Source organism: Meriones unguiculatus, chromosome 19 (genome assembly GCF_030254825.1).
Source record: "Meriones unguiculatus strain TT.TT164.6M chromosome 19, Bangor_MerUng_6.1, whole genome shotgun sequence".
NCBI lineage: Eukaryota > Metazoa > Chordata > Mammalia > Rodentia > Muridae > Meriones > Meriones unguiculatus.
The window spans coordinates 32,217,239-32,244,359 of NC_083366.1; the positions used below are offsets into that span (position 1 = coordinate 32,217,239).

The window sequence follows — 27,121 nt, forward strand, 5'->3', positions numbered from 1 at the left end:
ATGTAGCAAAAGGCTGAATTTGGCAGGAAAAAAAACAAAGTACTTTCTTACAACCTAGTTGTATGTTGGAGCTTAGTGACTGGGTGGAGATAAACTTCAGGCTCTAAGTTCTCAACGGCTTCCTTAGCTTTAACAGTAACTCACATATTTGGTTCAAGAGGACTTAACATTTCTCAGCATAATTTACATTTAGTATGGGTGCTGTGGAAGAAGAGAAAAAGTAGGATTATCAGGGGTCAACTCATCGTTGTTATTTGGAAATATGTTTTGGTGTGGAAAACTGAATTCAGGATGGTTCTGTAAAATTCCTGTTCATAATCTTCATTTTCCCTGTAATGTCACGTAAAGGCTTTGTGTAACTGTGGTTCTTCAACAGTATGCCATTCTTTAGCTCATAGCCAATCTATAACTAGTCACTAGCTATAAAGAGATGTTTCACGTTTACGCACTCTTTAATTCATTCAGTTGCTCATGTATAGAATGATTTAATGCTTTTGAGTACTTCCTATATGAATAAAATAATAAGGCACATATGAATAAAATATATTGAATATATATGAATAAAATAACAAGGTTTTGTCTGACCTTGTTGACCTCTGTTCTACTGTATAACCGTCTATCTTTGGGTGGCTGGGGTGATGAGGAAATCTTTTAATCAAGGAGCTGGCGAACCTGCCTTCTAAAATAGATCACTGGTCTCTGGGACTCAGAGGGAGATGACAGAGAACTACAAAGGCCAGGCCAGGCTTGGAGAGAACTATGGTTATTTGTGTTTCAGAGAAAAGAACCACGCTAGGATGCTACCCTCGAACAAGACATGCAGATCGCGCTGAAAGTACCTGCGTGGATGGAGGATGTGATCTCAAATCGGAACTGCAGCTGTCCACTCACATGGTCAGTTGGAAGCCTGCGGCCGAGTGTGTAGCTGACCACCCTATCCCTAGAAGGAAACAAGCACCATCACAGATTTTGTAATCACCTCTCTTGCTTACGACCACACAGTGTGCTTTCTATGCCAGCTGGGACAGAAAAGCTCAGAGTAACCATTTTAACAGGGCGTGACGGTCTCTCTGGGGACGTACAGCTCATGTTTTCGACATCCCTTTTAGAATTTGGTATGGCCTGAGCTTTATTTTCACACCTTTGGGAGAAAACACTCGAAGAAGAGTAAATCATGTGAAATTGAAATTTAAGTGTCCATCAACACTTTTATTGGAACACAGCCATGCTCATTAGCTTACACACGGCTTATGGCTATTTTCTGCCACAGTGGAGGAGTTGAACAGTTTAGACAGAGACTGTGTGACCAGTAAATCATAAAATATTGCTCCATTTTCAGACTAAGTTTGATAATCTGCACTGTACAGAAGGTGAGAGAACAAAAATTTAAATGTCTTTGCTTGATCTTTCTGTGGATATCGTCATTTCCAAATATGTCCCTGGAAATAGGTGTGCCAGGATATGTTGGGGGTGGTTAAGATATATGTAATGTATAAGAATAAATGCCATAATAGCTACTGGAGAGCCTGTGCTGAGCTATGGAAAGCCACCTGCTACAGGATGGAGCAAAAACAAAACTTGTGATCTGTATTCACTGACTGTTAACTCCCAGTTTTACCAAGTATAGAGATACTTTTTCACTATTTTGGATTCTGGTGCCAAAACCATTCAAAGTAATTTTTAAATTACTGAAAATAATCTACCCAGGGAAGAATAACTCTGGAGTTGTAATGATATATTTTCACTGGCAATGCAGGTTTTACAAAGTAATTGCCTGCTATCTTGGTAATTAGGGAAAGTACTTCCTTTGGCTACCCAGGCACAAACAAAAGCATATTCCAAAGCCAATTGTTTACTCTGTAGTCCCTCCATTAATTCATTTGCGATATTCAACTGAAAACATAAATCATTGGCTGTTAACATTAAGAAATTTCTTAGAAAAAAATTGACATTATGAAACAAAACAATATGTTCCAATGATCCATTAATTTAATATTTTTCCTTGATAAAACATGGCATAATGTTTATTGTCAGAGTTCATTAATTAAAACATTATATGGAGGTGTAATGAGATGAACCACAAAGTTCTATTAATTTATACAGGGGAGTGCTTTCAGCCACTCAATAAACTCATAGTTTCTGAGTCCCTACCGTGTAAAAATGCTGAAGTGTGTCTTATATGTTGAAGTCTATATGTACCCCACAGGACCTTCTTTTAACAGCTTACAACTAGCTGAAGAATTAAGAAGGATGAGCAAATAATGATTTAGTTGATCAGTGACACTTCCAAAGTGAAGATTAGAGTTTTATAGAGGCCAAAGGCAATTGAAATATAGAGTGCTATAGTCTAAGGAATGGAAAAAGAACTGGAAATTGTGTGTGTGTGTGTGTGTGTCTGTATATGTGTGTGTGTGCCCTGGGTTATACCACCCTTCAAAACAAATGACTGCTGCTTCATGGCCATAGCCCAGTCATTTGTTCCTGTTTGTATCAGACATGTGTAATGGGCAACACTACAGAAGTGGCCTCTGCAGGTGACGGATGCTGCAGCCCTTGAAAGAGGAGGCACAGCAGCAGGAGGAAGTGGAAGAGTAAGAGTTGGAGAACGTCAGCACCCGATAGGATAAGTGTGTCATTCCATCAGAGGTGGTGGGGAGGAATCCCCCAAGTCTTCTTGCTGCTCAGACTCATTTTTCCTGCCCTTTCCTCCAAGTTGAAGGACCACTAGGAAAATCAAACTACCCTTACTCAGCTAGGGGAGACTCTGTTCTACCTCAACTGCTTTTCTTTTCTTTTCTTTTCTTTTCTTTTCTTTTCTTTTCTTTTCTTTTCTTTTACTTTATTTTTCTAGCTGGGTATACATTCTTCCACAGTAAAAGGCAGGGATTACAGGACAATAGTTTAAGAAAGGTACTTGATATAGGAAGGTGAATGAGTCCTCTCTGTGGCTCTAGTGAGCTAGCCCAGCAGGGAGTAACTGAGTATCCACTAGGCAGATGTGTGTGAGCAGCTAGAGTATTGGACATCTCACAAAGCCCCTCATTTTGTCCTCTTGCCCTATACCTGGCAGAGTGTTAGCAGTGTGAGAGTAGGAGAGGAATGAAAAGCACAGAAATAGTAGACAAGCAGTTTCAGGAAGCCTCTCTTGGGAAGGAGGTTGTAACTTGGCCTTCGGGGAGAGGCAAGTGTGAGTGTAACCTTGACTTATCCCTCACAGGCCTCACTTTCTTATAAGGAGAAGCGATGATGTTTAAGTTATCCAAGTGTTATGAAAACCAAACTGAAAAATGAAGGTCACAGGAAACACTATTCCATCTTAAGTTCCTACTGTGTGCCAGGGATAATCTGAGGCAGTTTAGGGAAGGGTGTTCAGTTTTCACAAACGTGAGTGGGAAGTGGAAACACTGGCACGTGGTGGTTCCACATATGTCAACTTCCTTTGGTTTGAGAATTAACGGAATCTTAACGTGTACACAATTACACACATGCTGTCTGGTACTAAGCAAATCACCTGAGAACTTCAAATTAAAATACCCAAAAAACTCTGCTTAACATTTGTCACACCTTTGATACCACTCTATGGGTCATAAGCATATTAATGATATGGTTATAGCCAAAGACCTACACTAATATTTTCAGTCAGTGTTGCTAGCTAAGTAAATACACATTATACAAAGAGATGATCTGATCATAGCTCATTTTAATAAAAAACATGAGTGAATATGAACGCAAAATATTTAAAACATAAAAGTATACTCTCATATACAATTGACTTTTGCAATCAACATAATTGCCGTCATTCCATGAGAATGCATGCTTTCAAAATTTTCACCTAGAATTTTCTGTAAATAGCATATTTTAAGAAATTCTGCCCAAGAAACATAGCATTTCATCTTGGTATGGAAATTCAGTATGTGGTTAAATCCTACACACAAGACAGGTGAAGGAATGAAATACTTTCCACAGCAATGGCAAGCTTTAAATTTCTGTTTATACAGGAAAATGTGGATTGCTTTTTTCAATATTGCCTATGATTTTCTATACTCTTCAATACGTATTATACAAACTACACATGAATAAGAAGAAGGGGAAGGATTTAACTGAATACCATGGCTCAGGGAATGATATTGATGGGAGAAGCCCAGGAACTCATAACCATTTGTTTGTCTTTCTATAAGACTTTATAATGGCAGCTTACAAGCCTTCCTGGGCGTGGCCTATAAGCGGAAGCACAGCCATCCCAGCCACAGTTTACCCTATGGCGTGTCTCTCCAGCAGCCTCTGAACGGGCATTGACAGCTTTCCCAAGAAACGCTTGATGATGGGACGGCTCTTGGCAAACTTGTCCTTCACTTCAATTTCCAGCACATCAGTTGGCAAAGACACGAAACTGAAATGCTGCAATGAGAAACCATATGATATTAACTGACTGAGAGGCTGCAGGGCTTGACAGTTCCTAGTCCCTGTGCCTTGGCCTTATCAGTGCTGTGGGACCTGCTTAATGATAAATGAGGGATGACAATTACATACTCCCTTAGATATTACAAATGTCACTGCTCTAAGGCTCAGAACATTGCAGAAAAGGAAGTCGGAAGCATGTAAGGTAGAATAAAAGGCTGTGAAATACTATCCTCTAGACTTGATAGAACCATGAAAAGCATTACCTCACAACAACAGTGGTTACCTTCAACAGGCCAACACACGACTGGCTATATCAACAATCAGTCCTGGAAGAGGGAGGAGCCTGTGGGACTATGCCCTTTACTACTGAACTTTGGCTATTGGTGGATTCTGGGAAAGGGAGGGTCATTGTCTTCTGCTGTTCATCCCCCTGCTGATCACACCAGGCTCCAACGAACAGTCCCTATGGTCACAACAATGGCCCTCGTTAAACTCGGTGGGTAACAAACAAACAAACAAAAAATCAATAGGCATGAAAGTGGAAAAGACTTGTGAGGAGGAGAGGGGCTGGAGACGGGTGGTGGGCAGATGAAGGACGGTGGGACTGAGAGAGGCTGGCATGCACAGTAAACATGTGTAGAACTGGGCAAGATCACACATTGATTAGGTTGAGACTCTGATAAATTCAGCCCAAATTCAAGAAAAGGCACTTATCAAGGCCTCACACGTTTGATTAACATTATCATTAGAGGAGGAAAAGACTGGTGAGAGAGACTTGTCTTGGGGGTGCAACACAGAAGGAGATTTAAGGAGAGAGAGGAGGGATAATTAACACCAAAGATGCTTGAAAAAGACATCAAGAATCCTATTTTAATTTCATTTAAAAGTGCATGTATTTAATTTTTATGCTTTGCAAACTTTATATATGAATTCTGTAGTAACATCATTTGTCATCTCTCCTCCCACCAACTCCTTCAATGCTCCCACAACTCCTTTTCAACTTTATGGCCTGTCCTGTTATTCTTTAATACACACACACACACACACGTATATAGTATATATATTTATATATGGCAAATATATAATTAACAGTTTAATTATTCTATAAAGACATTATAGACACACACATATATACATATACATTAATCAAAGCTACACCACCTGGGGCAACAATACTATTCCCCAAATTCATAGACTACATAATAAAACACCAATGCCAGGTACAGAAAACCTTCTTTTGAGTTACTAGTTCGAGGAATCCAAAAGACCTCATCCAAACAACACAGGTTATTGCATTGCCCTTAGCTGTCTGAAGACACCGCATTATTTTTATGTGGCTGTTGCTCCAGTGCGTATGTCTTGCTGATCAAGTCATTATTTGGCTCACAGGGTTCAGTTGGGTGAGACTGATGTTTACCTTTCATGCCTGGTACTATACATAAAACCTTCCACAACTATGAGAGCTAGCCAGTAGAGGTGAAGCTTCCAGACCAGTACCAGCTTGGTTTCTCCATGATCTGTGCCTGAAGCATCTGATATTCAGTGATAGTGTCTTACCCTCTTCTTCTATAATATAAAATAGCGTCATCAGTAGCCTGTAAAGCTTGGGCATCTCCGGGACCTCACTGGCTAACAACTCCAACAGAGGTAACCCATTGCTGGCACTGGGTTTTTAATGTTAGCCTGGCTCTGGCTTATGTGGTAGAACTCTTTCTAGACTTTTGAAAAGCCTCCAAACTAATTTCTGTAGTGAATATACCAGTTGCACTCTTACCAACAGCGAATAGGGTTTTCTTTTCATTCCATATATGGTAGCGTTTTTTTTCTTGCCCTTGATCTTAACTATTTTGATTGAAATAAAGTGGGTTTCTCTGATGGCTAAGGATGTTGACTATTTTTAAAATGTTTCTTAGTTGTTTGCATTTCATCTTTTGAGAACGCTCTCTCTCTTTAGTTCTTTGCTCCATTTTTTAATTAGATTATTTGGTTATTTTTTTCTTTTTCATTTTTTTTCTATATTCTAGATACTAACCACATAGGAGATATATTTAAAGATAAAGATGTTTCCATTTTGCAGGTTGTCTTCTTATTCAAATGATTTTGTCTTTTCTGTCCGGAAGGTTTTTAGTTTCGTGTAGTCTCATCTATTAGTTGTTGGTCTTTCTTCCTGAAATCATGTATGTATGTACACACACACACACACACACACACACTTCTTGTAGGAAATTTGGGGCCTTAGGTCTTATGGATGGGTTGGTCTCCCTCCCTCCTCTGGAAGTCCCATGTGGTTACATGAAGTGGCATCTTCAGGCTCCATTTCCTTTACTACAAGGAGTTGCAGCTACGGTCACCCCCATAGCCTTCTGGGAGCTTCTCCTGTCTCAGAGATGCCCTGGTGAATAAATTTTATGAGTTTCTTGTCTTGCAAGTATCTTATTAAGAGCTTTTGCATCTGTGTTAATCAAGGATGTTGACCTAAATTTTTCCTTTTTTGGTTGGGTCTTTGTCTGGGTTTGGTATAGGTGATCTTAGCTTTGTAAAAAGAATGTGAAATGATCTGTTTACATTTGTGGGCTATTTTGAGGAACATTGGTGTGAGTTCTTTGAAGGTCTGTCACAATGCTGTGCTAAGTCCATCTGGGCCTGGGCTTTTTTTTTTAGATGGAGATATTTAAATTACTGTTTCCATCTCACTGGATGTTGAGTCTCTTGAAATTATTTACTTCATCATGATTTAACTTTGGTAGGTCCATAGATCTAGAAATTCATCTATTTCTTTTATAGTTTTCAGTTTGCTGAAATATAGATTTTAAAAATATATTTAAATATTTCTCTGTATTTCCGAGTAGGTTTAGTAGTATTTCCCTACATCTCCATTGTTATTTATTTGGGTCCCTTTTTTTCCCTGTTGGGTAATTTGGCTAAAAGTTTATCAGCCTTGCATTTTAAGGATCAGATCTTTGGTTTACATTTTAAAAAAGACTTTATTTACTTATATACTTTTACACGATTACAGACATGATTTTGATCACTTCTTCCAGTTCACTTTTCTGGTGTTCTTGTTTTTCCAAGGCCTTCAGATACGTTATTGATCTATTGACTTAAAAGCTCTCAGCTTTTTATATAGGTACACATTGCTGCAGACTTTTTCTGTATTGTTTTCATACATTTTGATATGTTTTCATTTTCATTCATTTCAAAGAATTTTTCTTTAGACAAGATTTCTCTGTGTAGCCCTGGCTGTCCTGGATTCACTCTGTAGACTAGGTTGGCCTCAAACTCATAGTCATCCACCTGCCTTTGTCTCCTTGAGTGCTGGGATTACAGGCATGTGCCACTGTGCCCGGCTCACTTCAAAGAATTTTTAAACTTCATTCTTCATTTCTTCTTTCACCAACAGTCATTTAATAGTGTGTTGTGTGGTTTTCACAAGGCTGTATATTATCTATGGTTTCTATTGCTATTCAACCTAATTCTGTTGTAGCCAGATAGAATTCAGGATGTGATTTCAATTTTCCTATATTTGATGAGGCTTTACTTTTATCATAGTAAGGGGTAGCTTTTGGAGAAAGTTCCATGGGCTTCTAAGAAGAATGTGTGTTTTTTAGTGTTTCACTGAAATGTTCTCTAGAAGACTGTTAGCTCCATTTGATTTATGATGTTATTTAACTCCAGAGTTTCTCTGTTTAGTTTCCCCCAGATAACCTGTCTTATAGGTGAGAGTGAGGCAATTAAATCACCTACCAGGACTGTGTTGAGGTCAGTCTGTGGTTTAAAATCTATTAGTATTTCTTTTATGAAATCGGACATTCCCAAGTTTGGTATATAATATTTAGAATTATAATAGTCTATTGGTGGATCTTGTCTTTAATGAGTATGCTGGCTAGCTTATGTCAGCTTGACACAAAATGGAGTCATTTGGGAAGAGGAAACCTCAACTGAGAAAAATGCTCCTACTTGATTGGCCTGTGGACAAGACTGAAGTGTATTTTCTTGCTTGATGACTGGTGATGAGGCATAGTCCTCATAGCCACCATGAAAATCAGTGTAGAAAATTCTCGAAGAGCTAAAAATAATGATTCAGCCATTCCTTGGCTTATGCCCAAAGGACTGGACATCCTAGTCCATAGATACTTTTCAGCTATGTTCATTGCTGCTCTATTCACAATAGAAACACTTCAGTGAATGAGTGGATAATGAAAACACGGTGCATATGCACCATGGAATACTATTCAGCTGTAAAAAAAAAGGTGAAATCATGAACTTTGCAGGTAAACGGATGGAACTACAATAGATCATATGGAATGAGGTAACTCAGACTGAGAAAAACAAAAGTAACATGTTTTCTCTTATTGGAAGCTCTTAGCTCCCAATTTTCAGATGTGAGTACATATTCTATAGTATCTGCAAAAACCTAGAAAATAAAAATGGATCACTGGCAGAGAGAGAGGGGCAGCAATTAGAGAGGGAAGTAGCGGAGTCTGAGTGAACTGATCATGGGAAGGAAAAAGTGGGGGCCCCCTCAGAGAGGGGGAGGGTTAGATACAGGAGGGAGGAGGGCAAAAGTAACAATAACGATGTCTTGAGAAGTCATAAGGAATAGTACTATGAACTATTTATCTAAAAAATTCTATCAGGCCTCAACCCTACACAGAGAACTGCAGCCAAGTAAGCTATGTTGAGAATGGGAGAAATAATATTTTTTAGTGAAAAGTGTTCCAACTGGTTATTGAATACCAAATGGCCAACCCTGAAAAACATACATATGAGTAACATTATACAGCCTGAACACATTATATTTAGGAATATTCTATATATGCATATATGTATGTGACAACAATTAATGAAAAAAGAGGCCATAAATTTGAAAAAGAACAAGGTGGTGTATATGGAACAGTTTGGAGGGTTGAAAGTTAAGGGAGAAATGATGTAACTATAACAAAATCTCAAAAATATAATAAAAAACCTTATAAATATTAGTGCCATATTTTAATTTATGTAATAATTAACAACTGATCACTATTATTTATTAACTTTTTAATACATTGCTATTATTAAGAAAAAAAAAGGCAGGCTGAGCAAGTTATCAGGAACAAGTCAGTAAGTAGCATTTCTCCATAGCTGCTGCAGTAATTCTTCAGATTCCTGCCGTGACTTCCTGCCTTGACTTCTCTGGATAATGGACTACAAACTGTAAGCTGAAATAAACTTTTTCCTCTCTCAAGTAGCTTTTGGTCATGGTGTTTTACCATAGCAATAGGAACCATAACCAAGACTGAAATTGGTTCATGAGGTATTGCTGTGACAGACCTGACCATGTGTTTTGGGGAGGGCTGTGGCGGCATTTGACCTTTGGGCTGGGAAAGCCATTGAATGTTCAGAGCTCACTGGGCTTAAATGAGGGAGTTTGGAAGATAAGAATGTTGAGAGAAATGCTGGTGATGGAGGCTTAGACTGCTAAGTTTCAGAGGAAAGCAAAGGCTCTGTCAGGCTCTTTGTATGTTATTTTATGTTAAGAATTTGAGTGTTGGTGTCTCTGACTCCTTTGCCTGCTCTTGAGATTCTTTTCTTCTTGCTGGGTTGCTTTTTTGTCCTTGATATGAAGGTTTGTGCCTACTCTTATTGCATCCTTTTAGGCTGTGGTCAGTTGATATTACTGAGGGGCTTGATCTTTTCTGAAGAGAAATGGAGGAGTAGTGGATCTGGGGGAGAGGGAAGGTGTGTGTGGGGGATTGGAAGGAGTGAAGGGAGGTAAGGCTGCAGTCAGGATGTATTGTATGAAAAAAGAGTAAATAAAAAGAAAAAAGCAAAAGAAAAAAGCAATAAAACATAATAAACAGACAAACAAATAAGGAGAAAAACCTCTTGAGGAAGATGCCTGATATGGACATCTGTCTTCCTCATGCATGCACACACACATGTATTAAGTGGACTTTAATAATAAGCATAATAATAATAATAATAATAATAATAATAATAATAATAATACTGTTTATGGTTTTTGGCCACCTGGAGTTGAAGAGCTGGCTGTGATTAACAAAGAGACCGGGAACTCTGAAGCAAACCTTTGCTTTATTGGGTCAATTGATTCTGATTAGCTAGAGCTGAGAAATTAATGGCAATTTAAAGCTGACTAGCATCACCGAGATGAAGCATATTGGGAATACTTTCTAAGAGTCAGCACACAGAAGCTATGGTAGAGAGGGGATGAAAGCTGCGCCTAACGCACAGCTGGCAGCTGAACTTGGCAATATTTAAGAGTCTTCCAGTTAACATGAAGTAATCGTGGAAACTAGTTGAGGATTTGCTCTGAATCCAGAAGTGGTTGCTGGTGAATGTGTAACCTCAGCTGAAGAAGAAATTCCAGAACTGAAGGGGCCATGGAAAAAAGTTGAGGTTTGGCAACATGTGTCTGGCTTAGAGTTTCTGATGAGAGTCCAGGAGAGGTTATTAATGGAGGTGTGTCCAGTTGAATAAGGACCCCAGCGTTTTGGAGATGCCAGTACCATGGGATTACCACTGAGGACAGCAGCTGCTATGGCATGGAGCAGGCCTCTGTGTACAAGACAATCGGCATATGCTGCCAATGGCAGAGCTGAAGAAATAAAGAGTCCCTGGGAGGCCAGAAGTTTGTGAATGAAACACAGATAACCAACAGTGAAAATTTGACATTGCTGGACTTTGGTTTTGCTTTGATGTGATAACTATGGCCACGTTTTTCCGTTTTGGAGTAAGAAACCACTTAACTAATTTTTGATTTTACAGGAACAGACTTTGAATTTTGCAGAGACTTTGGAGATTTAGACTAGGGGATATTTTAGAGAGACTTAAACTTTTAAAAGAGACTTTGGATGTTTTAAAAAGACTAAACTTTTAAAGTGTTTGAGTTTTTAAAGATTGCAGGAATTTTAAAAGTTTTAAACATTTGGGATGTTTTATGATGTGATGTTAATATTAATATGAGATTTTTGGGAAGAAACAAAGAAAGGAAAACTTACAGACTGATAATGACATGTTTGTTGACAAGGGGTCAGTCATTGTGCTGCTTAGTTTTATGTCAACTGTTAAGGCCATAGTCATTTGGGGAGAGGGAATCTCAATTGTGAAAATTCTCCCACTGGATAGGCCTGTGAGCAAGCCTGTGGTACATTTTCTTGCTTGATGATTAATTTGGGAGAGTTCAGCTCTCTGTTGACAGTGCCACACTTGGGCCAGTGGTCCTTGGTGCTATAAGAAGGAAGGATGAGAAACCCATCAGATTCAACCAGAAAACAATACTATTCTATGGCCTCTGAATCAATTCCTGCTTACAGGTTCCTGCTTTGAGTTCCTGTCCTTATTTCCCTGGATTATGTGCTAGAATGAAGGTGAAATAAATCCCTTTTTTCCACAAGTTGCCTTTGGTCATGGTATGTTATCAAAGCAATAGAAAACTAAGATAATGAGTAGCAAGTGTATCTTTGTATTCTTTATTTTGTGTTTTGTTTTGCTTTGAAGTCTATTCTGTAAGATATTCGAATAGTTATGCCTGCTCATTTCTTAATTACATTTGCTTGGAACATCTTCATCCTTTTACTCTAAAGTAGTGTTAATCATTGATCATGAAACATCTTTCCTGAAAACTGCAAAAAGATTCTGTTCTCCAACTCAATCAGCCTGTGTTATGAACATTACTATTCAGAATTATTATTGAACAATGTATGATTGTTGTTTTGTAGCTCTGCTGTGTTTAGACCCTTTGTCATTTAGCGGTCTAAAATAGGTTGATTGTTCTCTGTGTCTTTTAAGTATGTTTAACCATCTCTCCAGACCTATATGTTCTTTGCAGTATCGTCTGCAGAGCTGGCTCCGTGGTCATAAATTTCCTAAATCTGTTTTCATCATGGAAACTCTCCCTTTCTCTTTCAATTACATTGAAGAGTTTTTCTGGGTATACTAGTGCTGCCATCTGTGATATTTCATAATCTGTAGAACATCTGTCCAAGCCCGTCTGGCTTTTATAGTCTTCACTGAAAAGTTAGGTGTCATTCTGAAGGGCCTGAATTTAAACCTGAATTGATCTTTTTCTCATCTATCTCTTAGTATCCTTTCTTTGATCAGTTTATTTAGTGTATTGACTATTACATGATGTGTATTTTTTTTCCTGGTCATATATGGTGTTTTGTGTGCCCCTTGGACCTTGATAGATCATGGAAGCTTTTCATGATTTTGTTGAAAATATTTTTTCTGTGAAATTGATCTTCTATCCCTGTTACTCATTTAGAAAATAATGTCTCATACATCCAACATGTTCTCTTCTTGTTTTTTTGTTATTTCTTGTTTGTTTTGTTGTAGATTTTTGACATTTTCTTTGTGTGATAGTCTCTTTTTCACATCATCCAATCTATTGGTGAATTTTCCTTTGAAGTTTTTGCTTGAATTCCTGATTTTTTATTTCAAGGTCTATTTCTTTAGCTTTTTAAAGAGTTCCCTTTATTAAATTCTATTTGCATATCTTGGATTATTTTTATTACTGCATTCAACATTTTTATGTTTTTGTTTTCATGGTCTTCATTCTGATGTTCACTTATTCCCTCTTTGAATTCCTTGCTCATGTTTATTATTGCTATTTTGAAATTAATGTCTTGAAAATCATCTAAGTTACACTTTTTGCCTTTTCTTTTTAATTTTAATTTTTATTAATTACAATTTATTCACTTTGTATCCCCCCTGTAGCTCCCTTCCTCCTCCCCTCCTAATCTCACCCTCCCTCTCCCTTCTCCATCCATGCCCCTCCCCCAGTCCACTGATAGGGGAGGTCTTCCTCTCTTCCTTCTGATCCTAGTCTATTGGGTCTCATTAGGAGTGGCTGCGTTGTCTTCCTCTGTGGCCTGGTAATGCTGCTCCCCTCTTAGGGGGAGGTGATCAAAGAGCAGACCAATCAGTTCATGTCAGAGACAGTCCTTGTTCCCATTACTATGAAACTCACTTGGGCACTGAATTGCCATGGGCTACATCTGTGCAGGGGTTCTATGTTATCTCCATGAATGGTCCTTGGTTGGAGTATCAGTCTCAGAAAAGACCCCTGTGCCCAGATTTTTTGGTTCTGTTGCTCTCCTTGTGGAGCTCTTGTCCTCTCCAGGTCTTACTATTTCCCACTTTTTTCATGAGATTCCCTGCACTCTACCCAAAGGTTGGCCATAAGCCTCAGCATTTGCCTTGATACCCTGCAGGGTAGAGCCTTTCAGAGGCCCTCTGTGGCAGGCTCCTGTCCTGTTCCCTGTTTTTGCCTTCTTCTGATGTCCATGCTCTTTGCCTTTCTGAATGGGAAATGAGCATTTTTGCCCGAGTCCTCCTTCTTGATTAGTTTCTTTAGGTGTACAGATTTTAGTATGTTTATCCTATATTATATGTCTAATATCCACTTAAGAGTGAGTATATACCCTGTGTCTTTATGCTTCTGGGATAGCTCACTCAGGATGATCTTTTCCAGCTCCCACCATTTACCTGCAAATTTCATGATTTCACCTAAGTTACTTTTATCACGGACATTACTATAGGAGTGCTGGTTTGTAAACGAGAATTACTGAGTTGGTTATGTTTTTACTTCAACTCCAAACCAGCATCCCTCACCAAGAGGCAGGTTCCCCAGGGAACCTCTCTTTTCTCTTTTTCAAATTCATGGCTTCTTTTCTCATTAATTGTTAAATACACACACACACACACACAAACACACACACTCCTCATATACATAAATACAACCTGCTCAACTTGTATAATTTTACTTCTTATATGTTTTCAGGGCTGACAATTTGGCATTGAGTAAACAATTAGTGTGCTTTTTCCTGTGGAAGACTATTTCTTCCACTGTCAGCATTCCTTGGTTGCCTGTAGTTCTTTATATAAGATGAGAACCACTGAATGGGGAAAAAAATCTCTGTCTACCATACAATTAACAAATTATTAATGTTTAGAATATAGGAAGAACACAAAAAGTTAAGCAGTAAGAAAATAACACAATTTAAAAACGGACTATGGAACTAAACAGAAAATCTCAAAAAGAAAAATAAGAAGGAAGGAAGGAAGGAAAAAGAAATGCAAATGTCTAGGAAACACTTTATTTATTTTTTTCTAAGAGTCTTTTATTTGTACATTTTTTTTTAATGCAGTTTATTGAGGAACCTTGAACAATCATCTGACCCTGGGGAAAGCCAGCCCACAGCTTAAATAGCCTCTGGGTAGCCAACCCCAGCGTGTCACATGGGCAATGCAGATAGGTCCACATACATGGAAGCAAGCCAGATCCTCAGCCTTAGCCAAATGTGGAGTTGTTTGTGACAGAGAGCACTCACCATCGGGAAGGTGGAAGGCAGAAACCAGTCAATCTTTAAAGCATAGCATTCCGCAGCTCTCTACAGTTCCCCCTTTTTGTTTTAGACGCATCAGGCAAGAGTAGAGGTCTGATCTCTGATATTAGAAACACTTTAAAGTATGGACCTCATTTCTTTGAGACTCCACCGTTTAGTGTGAATCAGGACTCACTTAGCTTTTCCCCACAAGTCCTCTCATCCTTCCCTTCTGGACCATTTCCATTTGTGTCAGCTTCCAACCTACAGAGTCACTTTCTATCAGTGGTCATTTAGATCTCCTCAGATTTATTCTTGGTCCTGTTTCTGCCTGCCTGAAGGAGCCCCTTCTTTTACCCCACTTCAATTCTGGGGACACTACCTCTTGACCAAGAGTACCCCTAGCTCTTTTGTCTCTGACTCTCTAGTCTTTTAGTTCTACTGCAGCTTGCCTACTGGAGCTCCTTCTTCTAGCCCATGTCTAATCCCTAGGGAGCCTGCCTCTTGGTGAGGGATGCTGCTTCAGTTCGTTCCTGCAGACCCTCTCAGCCTTTCCTCCTAGCTCACCTCCACTCCTTTCTGTACTTGCTGACCCCAAGAAGCACTCTCTATTAGGGACTCTACATGCACAATGCTAGGATACAGCAGAGTAGGTGACAAAACAAAACAAAATAATAAGAACAAAAAACAATCAAAGAATGAATACCCACCCAACAAAGACAAGATCAGGTATCAGCACTAAGAAATACCCCAAATTCTGCAACTCCAGATGAGATGCCTAGGTTAGATCTTAGCACAAACATGAGCAGCCAAGACAATATACCTCCTTCAGAACCAAGCAAACTTACTGTAACAGGCTTTAAAAATGCAATTTTGCCGAAGCACAAGGCAGAACTTCAAAATAACAATTATGAATATATTCAAAGACACAAATAAATGAATTAATGAAGACCAGGAAAACACAACAAACAGTTGAATAAAATAATAAAAAACAATTCAAGGTATGAAAGTAGAAGTTAACAGAGATAGAAGTACTAAAGAAACCCAAACTGAAACAAAACTGGAAATAAAAAACAGAATGGCAAACAAAAACCTCAGAGGTAAGCCTTACCAACAGAGCTTAAGACACGAAAAGGATAATCTTAGGTGTTTTTGTTTTCTTTTTAATTTTTATTTATATATTTATTTATTAGAATTTATTCGTTTTGCATCCCCACTGCAACCCCCTCCCTTGTCTCTTCCAAGTCCCATCCACCCTCCCCTTTCTCCCCTCCCCCATTCCCTTTCCCTAGTTCCTTGATAGGGAAGGTCCTCCTCCCCTTCCATCTTCCCCTAGCCTATCAGGTCTCATCAGGGCTGGCTGCATCATCTTCCTCTGTGCCCTGGCAAGGCTGCACTGACCAGGGGGTGTGGGGTTGATTAGAGAGCCAGCCACTGAGTTCATGTCAGAGACAGCCCCTGCACCCCTTACTTGGGCACTGAGTAGCTTATGGGCTTCCTTTGAACAGGAGGTCTTCTCCATGCATGGTCCTTAGTTGGAGTATCGTCTCTGCCCCCCTGGACCCATGTATTTTGGCTTTGTTCTCCTTGTGGAGTTCCTGTCCCCTCCAGGTCTTTCTATCCCCCCTTCTTTCATAAGATTCCCTGCACTCTGCCCAAAGTTTGCCTATGAGTCTCAATATCTCCTTTGATACCCTGGTGTGTAGAGTCCTTCAGATGTCTTCTGTGGAAGGCTCCTGTCCTGTTCCTTGTCTTCTACTTCCGATGTCTATCCTGTTTGTTCTTCTGAATGAGGATTAAGCATCCTCCCTAGGGTCCTCCTTATTGTTTAGCTTCTTTAGGGCTATAGACTTTAGTATGTTTATCCTATATTATATGGCTAATATTCATAAGTGAGTATATACCATGTGTGTCTTTCTGCTTCTGGGATACCTCACTCAGGATGATCTTTTCTAGTTCCCACCATTTGCCTGCAAATTTCATGATTTCCTTGTTTTTAATTGCTGAGTATTCTATTGTGTAAATGTATCACACTTAATCTTAGGTGTTAAAGACCAGGTAGAAGAAATGGATAGTCAGTCCAAGAAGAATGTTAAATCTCAAAAAAAAAAAAAAAAAAAAAATCCAGGCATAAAACATTCAGGAAACCTGGGATACTATGAAAAGGCCAAGCCTAGAAACAGTAGGGATAGAGGAAGGAGAAGAAACCCAGGTCATAGAAAATATTTGTAACAAAATCATAGAAGAAAAATTTTATAACCTTAAGTAGGAGGCATTTATCAAGGTATAAGAAGTGTATAGAATAGGGAATAGAAAAAAATTTCCCATAATACATGAAAATTAAAACCGTAAATTCATAGAACAAAGAAAGAATATTAAAATCTACATACAGTGTGCAGTAACATATAAACTCAAGACTATTAGTGATTGACTCCTCAGTGAAAACTATGAAAGACAGAATGGCCTGGATAGATGTTTTACAAAGTCTCATAGAAAACAGATACCAGCCTAGACTACTGTGTCCAGAGAAACTATCAATCAATAACAGAGAAAGAAAACCATTCCTTGATAAAAAGAAAACAAACCTAAGCAGTTTATACATACAAATCCAGCCTTACAGAAAGCACTGGAAGGAAATCTTCAGTCAGAACAGAAAATCCCAAACAAGAAATCAAACTTGGGTTGGAGGCACCCTAACAACAAAACAACAGGAATGAGTAAGGACTTCTCACTGATGACTCTCAACATCAGGGGTCTCCAGTCTCCAAGAAAAACACACACACACTAACAGACTTGATTCTAATTCAGGGTCCACCTCTCTGTTTCATCCAAGAATCACACCTCATCATTAAGGATGGACATCACCTCAGTGTAAAAGGATGGAAAAAAATGTATTTCAGAAAAATGAACCCATGAAGCAAACAGGTGTAGCTATTGAAATATCTGAAAAAAAAGGCTTCAATCCAAAACTAATAAGAAGATATAGGGATGAAAAATCCACCAAGAGAACATTGTAATTTCTAATATCTATGCAATAAACAGAGACACTCAAGTTCAATAAAGAAACATATTACAGCTAAAATCCCATATTGAACTTCACACACACAGAGGGGCTAACTCCAATATCTCATTCTCATCCAGACAGAAACTAAAGAGAGAAATGTGGGAGCTAAATGACATCATAAACTAAATGGACCTAACAGATAACTTACAGAACATTTCACCCAAACACAAAAGAATATACCTTCTTCTTAAAAGCTCATGGAACTTTATCTAAAACTGACCACATACTTGAACGCAAAGCAAATTTTAACAGACACAAGAAAATTGAAATAACACACTGGATCCTATCTGAACACCACGGATTAAAGCTAGATATCAACAAAAGAAACAACCAAAATCTTATGAATTCAGGGAAACTGAATAGTTCATTCCTGAATGAAAAAAAAAAAATGGACCAAAGCAGAAATCAAGAAGGAAACGAAAACCTTTTTAGAACTGAATATAAATGAAAACACAGCATATCTAAACCTATGAGTTCTAAGAAGCAAGTTCATAGCACTAATTGCCTACATAAACAAATATGGAGACACAGAAAAGAATAAACCCAAATCACGTATACAGCCAGAAATAGTCAAACTTAATTCTGAAATCAACCAAATAAAAGAACAAGAAAAATGCAGACTCAATGAAATGAATTATTTCTCTGAGAAATATCAAGAAAAGTAATAGTCCCTTAGCCAAATTAACTAAAAGAGAGACAATACAAATTAATAAAATTAGAGATGAAAAGGGTACACCATAACAGACATTGAGGAAATTTAGGGAATCTTCAGGACATACTTTAAAAATCTATACTCCAAAAACTGGAAACCTAAAGTTAAATCAAGATCAAATAAGCAATTTAAACAGACCCATAACCTCTAGATAAATAGAAGCAGTAATTAAAAATCCCCAAGGCACAGGACCAGATGGATTCAGTACAGAATTCTATTCAGACATTCAAAGAAGAATTAACACCAACTTTCCTCAAAATATTCCACAAAATAGAAACTGGAGAAACATTTCATCATTCTTTTTATGAAGCTACTCCTACCCTGATACAAAAACTGCACAAAGACCCAACCACCCCCCCAAAAAAAAAGAAAAGAAAGAAAATTATAGACCATAGATGCATAAAACTTCAATAAAATACTTGTAAACTGAATCCAAGAGGACAACAAAAAGATTACCCACCATGATCAAGTTGGCTTCATCCCAGAGATGCAGGGATGGTTCAAAATTCATAAATCAATAAATGTAATCCACCACATAAACAGACTGAAAGATAAAAAAAACCACATGATCATCTCATTAGATGAAGAAAAGGTCTTTATCAAAGGCCAATGCCCCTTCATGATATTAAGTCATGAAGGGACTACATATACAAAAGACACACCTCAACATAATAAAGGCAGTATACAGCAAGCCCACAGCCAACATCAGCCTAAGCAGAAGAAATATAAAGTATTTCCACTAAAATCAGGAATAAGACAAGGCTGTCTACTCTCTTTATACCTATTCAAAATAGTGCTTGAAATCTTAGCTAGAGAAATGAAATAACAAAAGGGATGCAAACAGGAAAGGAGGAAGTCAAAGTATCCTTATTTGCAGATGATATGATGGCATACATAAGTAACCCTAAAAAAAACACCAAGAAATGTCTACAGCTAAGAAACACCATCATCAAAGTAGCAAGATACAAAATTAACTCACAAAAATTAGTTGCTTTCTTATATACAAATGACAAACATACCGAGAAAGAAATTAGGAAAATAATACCTTCCACAATAACCTGAAAAAAGAGAAATCTTGAGTTAACTCTAGCCAAGGAAGCGAAAGACTTGTATTATTAAAAAACACTAAGACATTGAAGAAAGAAATTGAAGAAGACATCAAAAGAGCTCCCATGCTCATGGATTTGTATTATATTGTGAAAATGGTCATCCCACCAAAAGCAATATGCAGATTCACCACAATCCCCATCAAATTTTTAACACAATTCTTCATAGAAATTTAAAAAATAACTTTAACTTTATATGGAAACAGTAAAAATTAGGATAGATGAAACAATGCTGAATAAAGAAAAATTGCTGGAGGTACTTCAACCAAGGACCATTCATGAAGATAACCTAGAACCCCTGCACAGAGGTAGCCTGTGGCAGCTCAGTCTCCAAGTGGGCTCCCTAATAAGGGGAGCAGTGGCTGTCTTTAACATGAACTCAGTGTCTGGCTCTTTGACCTCCCCCCCACCCGAGGGAGGAGCAGCCTGACCAGGACACATAGGAAGACTATGAAAGTCAGTCCTGATGAGACCCTTTAGGCTCAGATGAACGGGGAGGAGGACCTCCACTATCAGTGGACTGGGGAAGGGACATGCGAGGAGATGAGGGAGGAAGGGAGAGTGGGATTGGGAGGCCATGAGGGTGATGCTACAGCTGAGATACAAAGTGAAAACTGTAATAAATTAAAATTATATTAAAAATAAATAAAATAATGTACATAAAACTCTATATCATTTTTATTATTGTTGTTATTTACAATTTATTCACTTTGTATCCCAGTTGTAGCCCCCTCCCTCATCTCTTCCTGGTCCCACCCTTCTTCCCTCTTTCTCTCCTATCTTTCTCCCCTCGTCCACTGATAGGGGAGGTCCTCCTCCCCTACTGTCTGACCCTAGCCTATCAGGTCCCACCAGGACTGCCTGCATCTGCTTCCTCTGTGGGCTGGCTAGGTCACCCCACCAGGGAGAAGTTTATCAAGGATCAGGCAACTGAGTTCATGTCAGAGATTGTCTCTTCCCTCCACCCCCTGCCCCTTACTAGGGAACCCACATGGAGACTGAGCTGTTGATGAGTTACATCTGAGCAGGGGGTCTAGGTCCTCTCTAGACCTAGAGAGGTCTTTGGTTGATGCATCAGTCTCTGCAGTCCTGAAGTTCCCCATGGGCCCAGCTTTTCTTTTTTAAGCTTTGTTCGTCTCCTTGTGGGGCTCCTGTCCCCTCCAGGCCCTTTTATATCCCCCTTCTTCCATAAGACTCCCTGTGTTCTGTCCAAAGTTTGGCTGTGAGTCTCTGCATCTGTTTCAGTCCCTGCTGGGTAGAATATTTTAGAATGAAAATTAAGCACATTCCTTAGGGTCCTCCTTATTGTTTAGCTTCTCTACGTCTGTAGATTTTAGTATGTTTATCCTATAACATATGGTTAATATCCACATAAAGTGAGTATGTTCAACCTAAAACAAGACACCGCTAAATCTGTTAGAAGAAAAAGTGGGGAAGATCCTTGAACACATTGGCACAGGAGACAACTTCCTGAACAGAACACCAAGAGCTCAGGCTCTAAGATTAACAATAAATGGGACTTCATGAAACTTAAAACCTTCTGTAAAGCAAAGGACACTGTCAACAGAACAAAATGACAGCCTACAGATTGGGAAAAGGATCTTCACCAACCCTATATTTGAGAGAGGGCTAATGTCCAGAATATATAGAGAACTCAAGAAGTTAAACAGCAACAAACCAAGTAACCCAATTTAAAAAATGGGGTACAGAGCTAAACAGAGAATTCTCAACAGAGGAATACTGAATGGCAGAGCAATACTTAAAGAAATGCTCAGTGTCCTTATTCATCAGGAAAATGCAAATCAAAACGACTCTCAGAATCCACCTCACACACATCAGAATGGCAAAGATCAAAAACTCAAGTGGCAACACATGCTGGAGAGGATGTGGAGCAAAGGGAACTCTCCTCCATTGCTGGTGGGAATGTAAACTTGTACAACCACTTTGGAAATCAACGGGTGCTATCTCAGAAAACTGGAAATAGTGCTACCTCAAGATCCAGCTGTACCACTCCTGGGCATATATCCAAAAGATGCTCAACCATATCACAAGGACATTTGCTATAAACTATGTTCATAGCAGCTTTATTCATAATAGCCAGAGTTTGGAAACAACCTAGGTTTCCCTCAACCAAAGAATGGATACAGAAATTGTGGTAAATTTACACAATGGAATACTACTCAGCTATTACAAAAAAGGAAAACATGAAGTTTGCAGGCAAAGCAATGGAACTAGAAAAGGTCATCCTGAGTGAGGTAACACAGAAGCAGGACTCTACATCTTACTGTAGAGATACTTGTTCACCTATGTTTACTGCCGTTTTGTTCACAATAACCAGAAACTGGAAACAACCTAGATATCTATCAACTGTTGAACGGATAATGAAAATGTGGCACATTTCCATAGAGGAATATTATTCATCTAATAAGAAAAATTAAAGTATGAAACAGAGGTAAATGGATGGAGTTAGAAAAATCATTCTGAGTGAGGTGACCCAGGCCCTAACATTTTCTCTTATATGTGGATGTTAGCTTTTAAGCCTTTAGTATGCATGAGTAACCACAGAGGTTATAGGTATCCATTAAGGGATTAAGGGTAGGAGAAGATCTTCCAAGGAAAGGGAAATGAAATTTATTGTCACAGAGAGACAAAGAGGAAACTAGAATATGAGAATGAATAAGGAAAGGGATGAAAGATAAGAAGCGAATATGGGGAGATATGAGTAACACCAAAGGCCATTAGGAACACCACATGAAAAGCTATTACTTTAGAAGCTTCTAAAATATATACATGTATGAAAGGAACATAAATGAAGTCACCGAAAAATAGAGACAATGCCCCATCTAGACATCTTATACCACCAAGCAAACCTCACGGTGCCAGGAATTTGCTACATCTTGTTAAATCCTTGGCCAAATAGACTATTTGTAAAGTTATTTGTTGCTTTCCTTAACCTGACAGTAAGGCTAAAGATAACGCTTATGCCATCAAACGTTGAGAAATGAGCTGGTGCCTAATTAGAAGCTTCACCCCTACTGACCAGCAACTTCTACTACTTGTAACCTCCCGGTACTAGAAGTTACTCTGCAGACTGCTAGAGGAGAAAAGCAATCATTCAGTATCACCCAGTTATAATCTCTGCTGCTGCACACAACAATGACCTGCCAGCAAGACACCCTGGTGCAATAGTGGCACACGTGTTACAGAAGTAACCAGCTACTGGAGTCAGTGTAGATGTCTGCAAACTGACAAACGGATAAGGGAAATTTGGTACACATGCTCAGTTGTAAAGAACAAGACCATGACTATTTCAGGTAACAGAATAGACCAGAAAAAATGTTTTGAGTGAGGTAACAGGTGGCTCCTAGTTTTAAATATTTTTTTTTTGTGTTTAATTTGTAACAAAAGTTGAAGCTAGGAAACTAGAAAGTATTTTGTTTTTGTTTTTTGGATGGGAGGGGTACACATGAAAGAGTGGAGGGGACAGCGAATTATAGTTAGGATGTAAGAAGAGATGTAGAACGCTGTGGCTAGAATGGCTTATCACAGGGAGGCACACTGGAGTATGGGTGCTAATATAAACACACACACCCATAATCAATTAATATTGGCTGCTATTAAATACAACAGGTCCTTCGGCAACAAAAATGTGTGTATGTGTGTAGCAACAGTTAAAAAGAAAGAGGCCATGAAATTGAAAGACAGCAAGGTGGGTACATGGAACGTTTAAGAGTGAGGAAAAGGAAATATTATAATCTCAAAAAATGAAATAGGAATTTCTGTGTAGCTCAGGCTGGCCTCGAACTCGTGATCCTCCTGCTTCTGCCTCCTTCAGCAAAGCCTACCCGTGTGTGCCACTGCAACCGGCGAAATAGGAATTTCACAGGTTAAGAAAAGCTGAGAACTGTCATTCTGAGTGAGGTCATACAGACTTGGAAAGAAAAATGTTACATGTTTTCTTTCATTTGTGTATGTCACTTTGACTATTCAGATATGTGCTTCATTTGGAACATCCACAGAGGTCAGAAAATTAGTAATGGGAAGTGGGGAGCATTTCAGGGGAAGAGATCAAACACAATGGTATAAAGAACCAAAGAGGAATAATGAAACAGAAAGAGTTAATAAACTTGGAGGCTAAGAGGGTAGGAGAGGAAGGAATATGAGGACAGACAGTGACCTTAAAGACCTTTCAGACAAATCATATGAAAACCTACTAATATAGATGCTTCTTCTTAAACCAGACATACATACACACGTACATATCTAAAAGGAAGTTACAGTACAACTCTAGGCTAAGAAATTAAAATCCCAGTGCTAGGAATAGTTACCTCTTTTGGAGTTGTTGGCCAGGGAGGTGCCCAAGCTTTACAAGCCATTGATGATGTTATTGGTTACGCTATAGAAGGTGAGGGTAAGACTGATGAACATCATAGCTTCAGCCACAGATCAGGGAGAAACCAAGGTGGTATGGATCTGGAAGCTTCGTCTCTACTCAGTTCTGGAAGGTGATATCTATACTACCAGGTGATATGAAAGGTAAACAGCGGTCTCACCCATTTGAACCCTGTGAGCTAAAGTACAACTAGACTAATGGGACATACACACCAGAGCAGCAGTGACATGAAATTAACGGGAGCAACCAAAACTTTCTGACCGTATTTAAGTCCCGTCACACAAGATAAAGCCCATACCCTGTGCCATTACCAGCCCGAAAACAAGTGGTTAGACAGGCTAACCATAGTTCCTAAGGAAGAGCTTGCTACTAGTATTCTGCTAAATGCACATGATATTATACCAAGTCTTAATGATATGTGTGTATCCGCAGATTAATGCGCCTTTCACCCTTCTCAGAGGAGCTTCTACTTGTAGAACATGGTAATTTATACAGAGACTCACATTATACCAGAGTGCAGAGAATGAGACTGTGTAATGTTCAGCCCCAAACAGTACATCCCTATCACATCCCTATTCTCAACGCTCAGGCTTTTGTGGAAGAGGAGGAAGAAAGAGTAGCAGAACAAGAGGTAATGGATGAGCACAAGGAAAGAGCATCTCCAGACATACGTGCAAAGCAGCTGCATCTATGAACTCATACTCAAGAACTGTGCAAGCCCAAGCCAGATTCAACCCCAACGTGGACAGAGACGTGGGAATGAAGTTCAGCCTGAGTCAAAGAGCTATGTTCAGGGGATTGCTGCTGGGAGAGAAAGAGTCTGAGGGGAAGATGTGTTACCAGGCAACAGAAAGGGGCAACAACTTATTTTAAGACAGTCATAGAATACCCTTGGATGACTCTTTGAAATGTACCGCATACAACCTTGCAAGATGTCAGGCCATTTCTGAAAGCTGGCTTCTTGGACCACAGGAGACCTGATGACTTTTGGGAGAGGAAGAATTAGTCTTTTCCAGGGTTAACCCCTTAGGTAGTTAAACAGTACCAAGTGATTGGCCTTGAAAGTGTATACAAACAAGCAAACTTAAATGAACTCAGCCTATTGTATTTATATTTATTCACAAATATGTAACAATAATGTTAAAAGAAAAAAAAAATGCCATGAACTTGAGAAGGAATAAGAGGAGACATGAAGAGGTTAAAGGGAAGAAAGAGATAGAGGAAATTGTATAAATGTCTTTCCCTGTATCATCGTTTGTTTGATTGATTTTATTTTATTTTTTAAATTTAAATGAAAAGATAACAACCATCCTGAAGATACTTGATAAGCTAGGACCAGATGGAAGGAGAGGAGGACACCCCCTCTCAGTGGACACGGAAGGGGGCAGGGAGGAGATGAGGGAGGGAGGGGAGGATTGGGAGGGAAAGAGGGAGAGGGCTACAGCTGGGATACAAGTGAATGTATAAAATCATTTAAAAATAAAAAATATTAAAAAATATTCACTGTGAAAACAATATAATTATGGAAAAACCCAATACAAATGAAAGAAAACAGAAGTAGAAAGGTGGTTTGATGTTTCTGACTGGAAAATCAAACAAAAAAAATACGCTGAATGATTCTACAGAGTTGCATTGAAGAAAAATGAAGATAAAAATCATATAAGTGACCAATTACACACACACAAATGAGGGCAATTCTTACCTATCCACTGTTAGTACCCCTGCCTATAGCGGCTAAGGAAACATCAGAGTGGAAAAAAAGGAAGAAACAAGACGAAGAGAATGTGTTATAGTTTTAAAGTGTAACATCGCCCACAGGTTCAAGTGCTTGAATGCTTCATCTTCCTCGTTGGGTAGCTCTCTTTTGGGAGGTTGTGGAAACTCTGGAAGTGGGACCTCCATGGCAGATGCGGGGCCATGGGGTGTGAGCTAGGGTGTTAAAAGTGGCTGTGTTTCAGCACATGAACTTGGCTTCCCACCCCTCAGAGATGTCAATAGCCGTGTGGACAAAGCCTCAGGCCTTCTGGCGTGCCTTGCCCACCCGGACAGACCGTGTTCTTCTCAGTGAGACAATATAACCCGTTTCTTGTCACATATGCAAGGAAGGTTGCTGTGGAGTTCAGTTGTCCCCTTAGTGCCACTGTATCCTGTGTGCTGGAGTTCACCTAGGAACGCCTGGTTTTGTCTGTGGAAAACCAGGCAGGACACAGGATGCTGTGCTTTACATGTGCAAAGAATCTAAAGAAATAGAATAAGTCCTAGCCAGTATTTTACAGCCAATTTTGGTGCAGATGACTCACTCTCAAAATTAAAATAATGCATTCTTATTCATATCACACTGAAATCTTAAGTAGCTTTGAAATAATTTTTATTTTTACAAAAAAAGTTGAGAGAGTGTATATGTAGGTTTGTTCTATTTCATATTATGTATATACTTTTGGAGGGGAATGACTCTATTTTTGGTAAGATTTCTTTTTTTCTTGAAAATTTCATTCGTGTTTATATTTTCTATTGGATAGGGTGTGATTTTAACTAGAAACACAGCTCATTCTTTACCCCAACATTCATACTTTGGTTGAGGACAATAAAATAATTAGAGCATAAGTTTAGGATAACACTATGGTGGTTTGAATGAGAAACACACCCCATAGGCTCAGGCATCTGAAAAGTAGGTTCCTAGTTGGTGCTGCTGTCCTGGCTGGTTCTGAGGAGATGCAGCCTTGAGGGAGGAAGTACATTACTAGGTGCAGAGTTTGAGAGGTGATAGCCTGGCCCCATTTCCAGTCAGCATGCTTGGCTTCATGTTTGTGGTTGAGGATATGGCCTCTGAGCTACTTGCTGGCATGCCTCCTCTGCCATTATCAACTCTCCTTCTGGAGCCATAAGCCCAAATAAACTCTTCCTTCTTTGAGGTGCCCTGGTCATGGTGTTTTAACACAGCCACAGAGCAGTAAGCAACACAGAAGTTGGTAGCAGAGAGTGGGCTGTTTCTAGTAAGAACCTGAGCATGTTTTTGTTTGTTTGTTTTGCGTGGATGACTCTGGGAATTTGGACTAAAAAAAGATGCTGAATCCTGTAAGCAAAGCTTAAAGGGCCATGCTAGTCTAGCAAGAGCCTGGA

At 39.0% G+C, this 27,121-nt stretch overlaps 1 protein-coding gene across 7 annotated transcripts in view; it reads right to left on the reverse strand.

Moving 5' to 3' along the window:
* Hecw1 (HECT, C2 and WW domain containing E3 ubiquitin protein ligase 1) overlaps window positions 1–27,121 on the reverse strand; it is a 302,639-nt gene that overhangs the window by 97,567 nt on the left and 177,951 nt on the right. For all 7 annotated transcript variants that reach the window (XM_060372935.1, XM_060372932.1, XM_060372937.1 and 4 more), the window contains 2 exons: window positions 4,256–4,398; window positions 840–940 (listed from right to left, as the gene is read on the reverse strand). In XM_060372935.1, coding sequence (XP_060228918.1) covers window positions 840–940; window positions 4,256–4,398 — 244 coding nt within the window. The remainder of the gene's footprint in view (window positions 1–839; window positions 941–4,255; window positions 4,399–27,121) is intronic.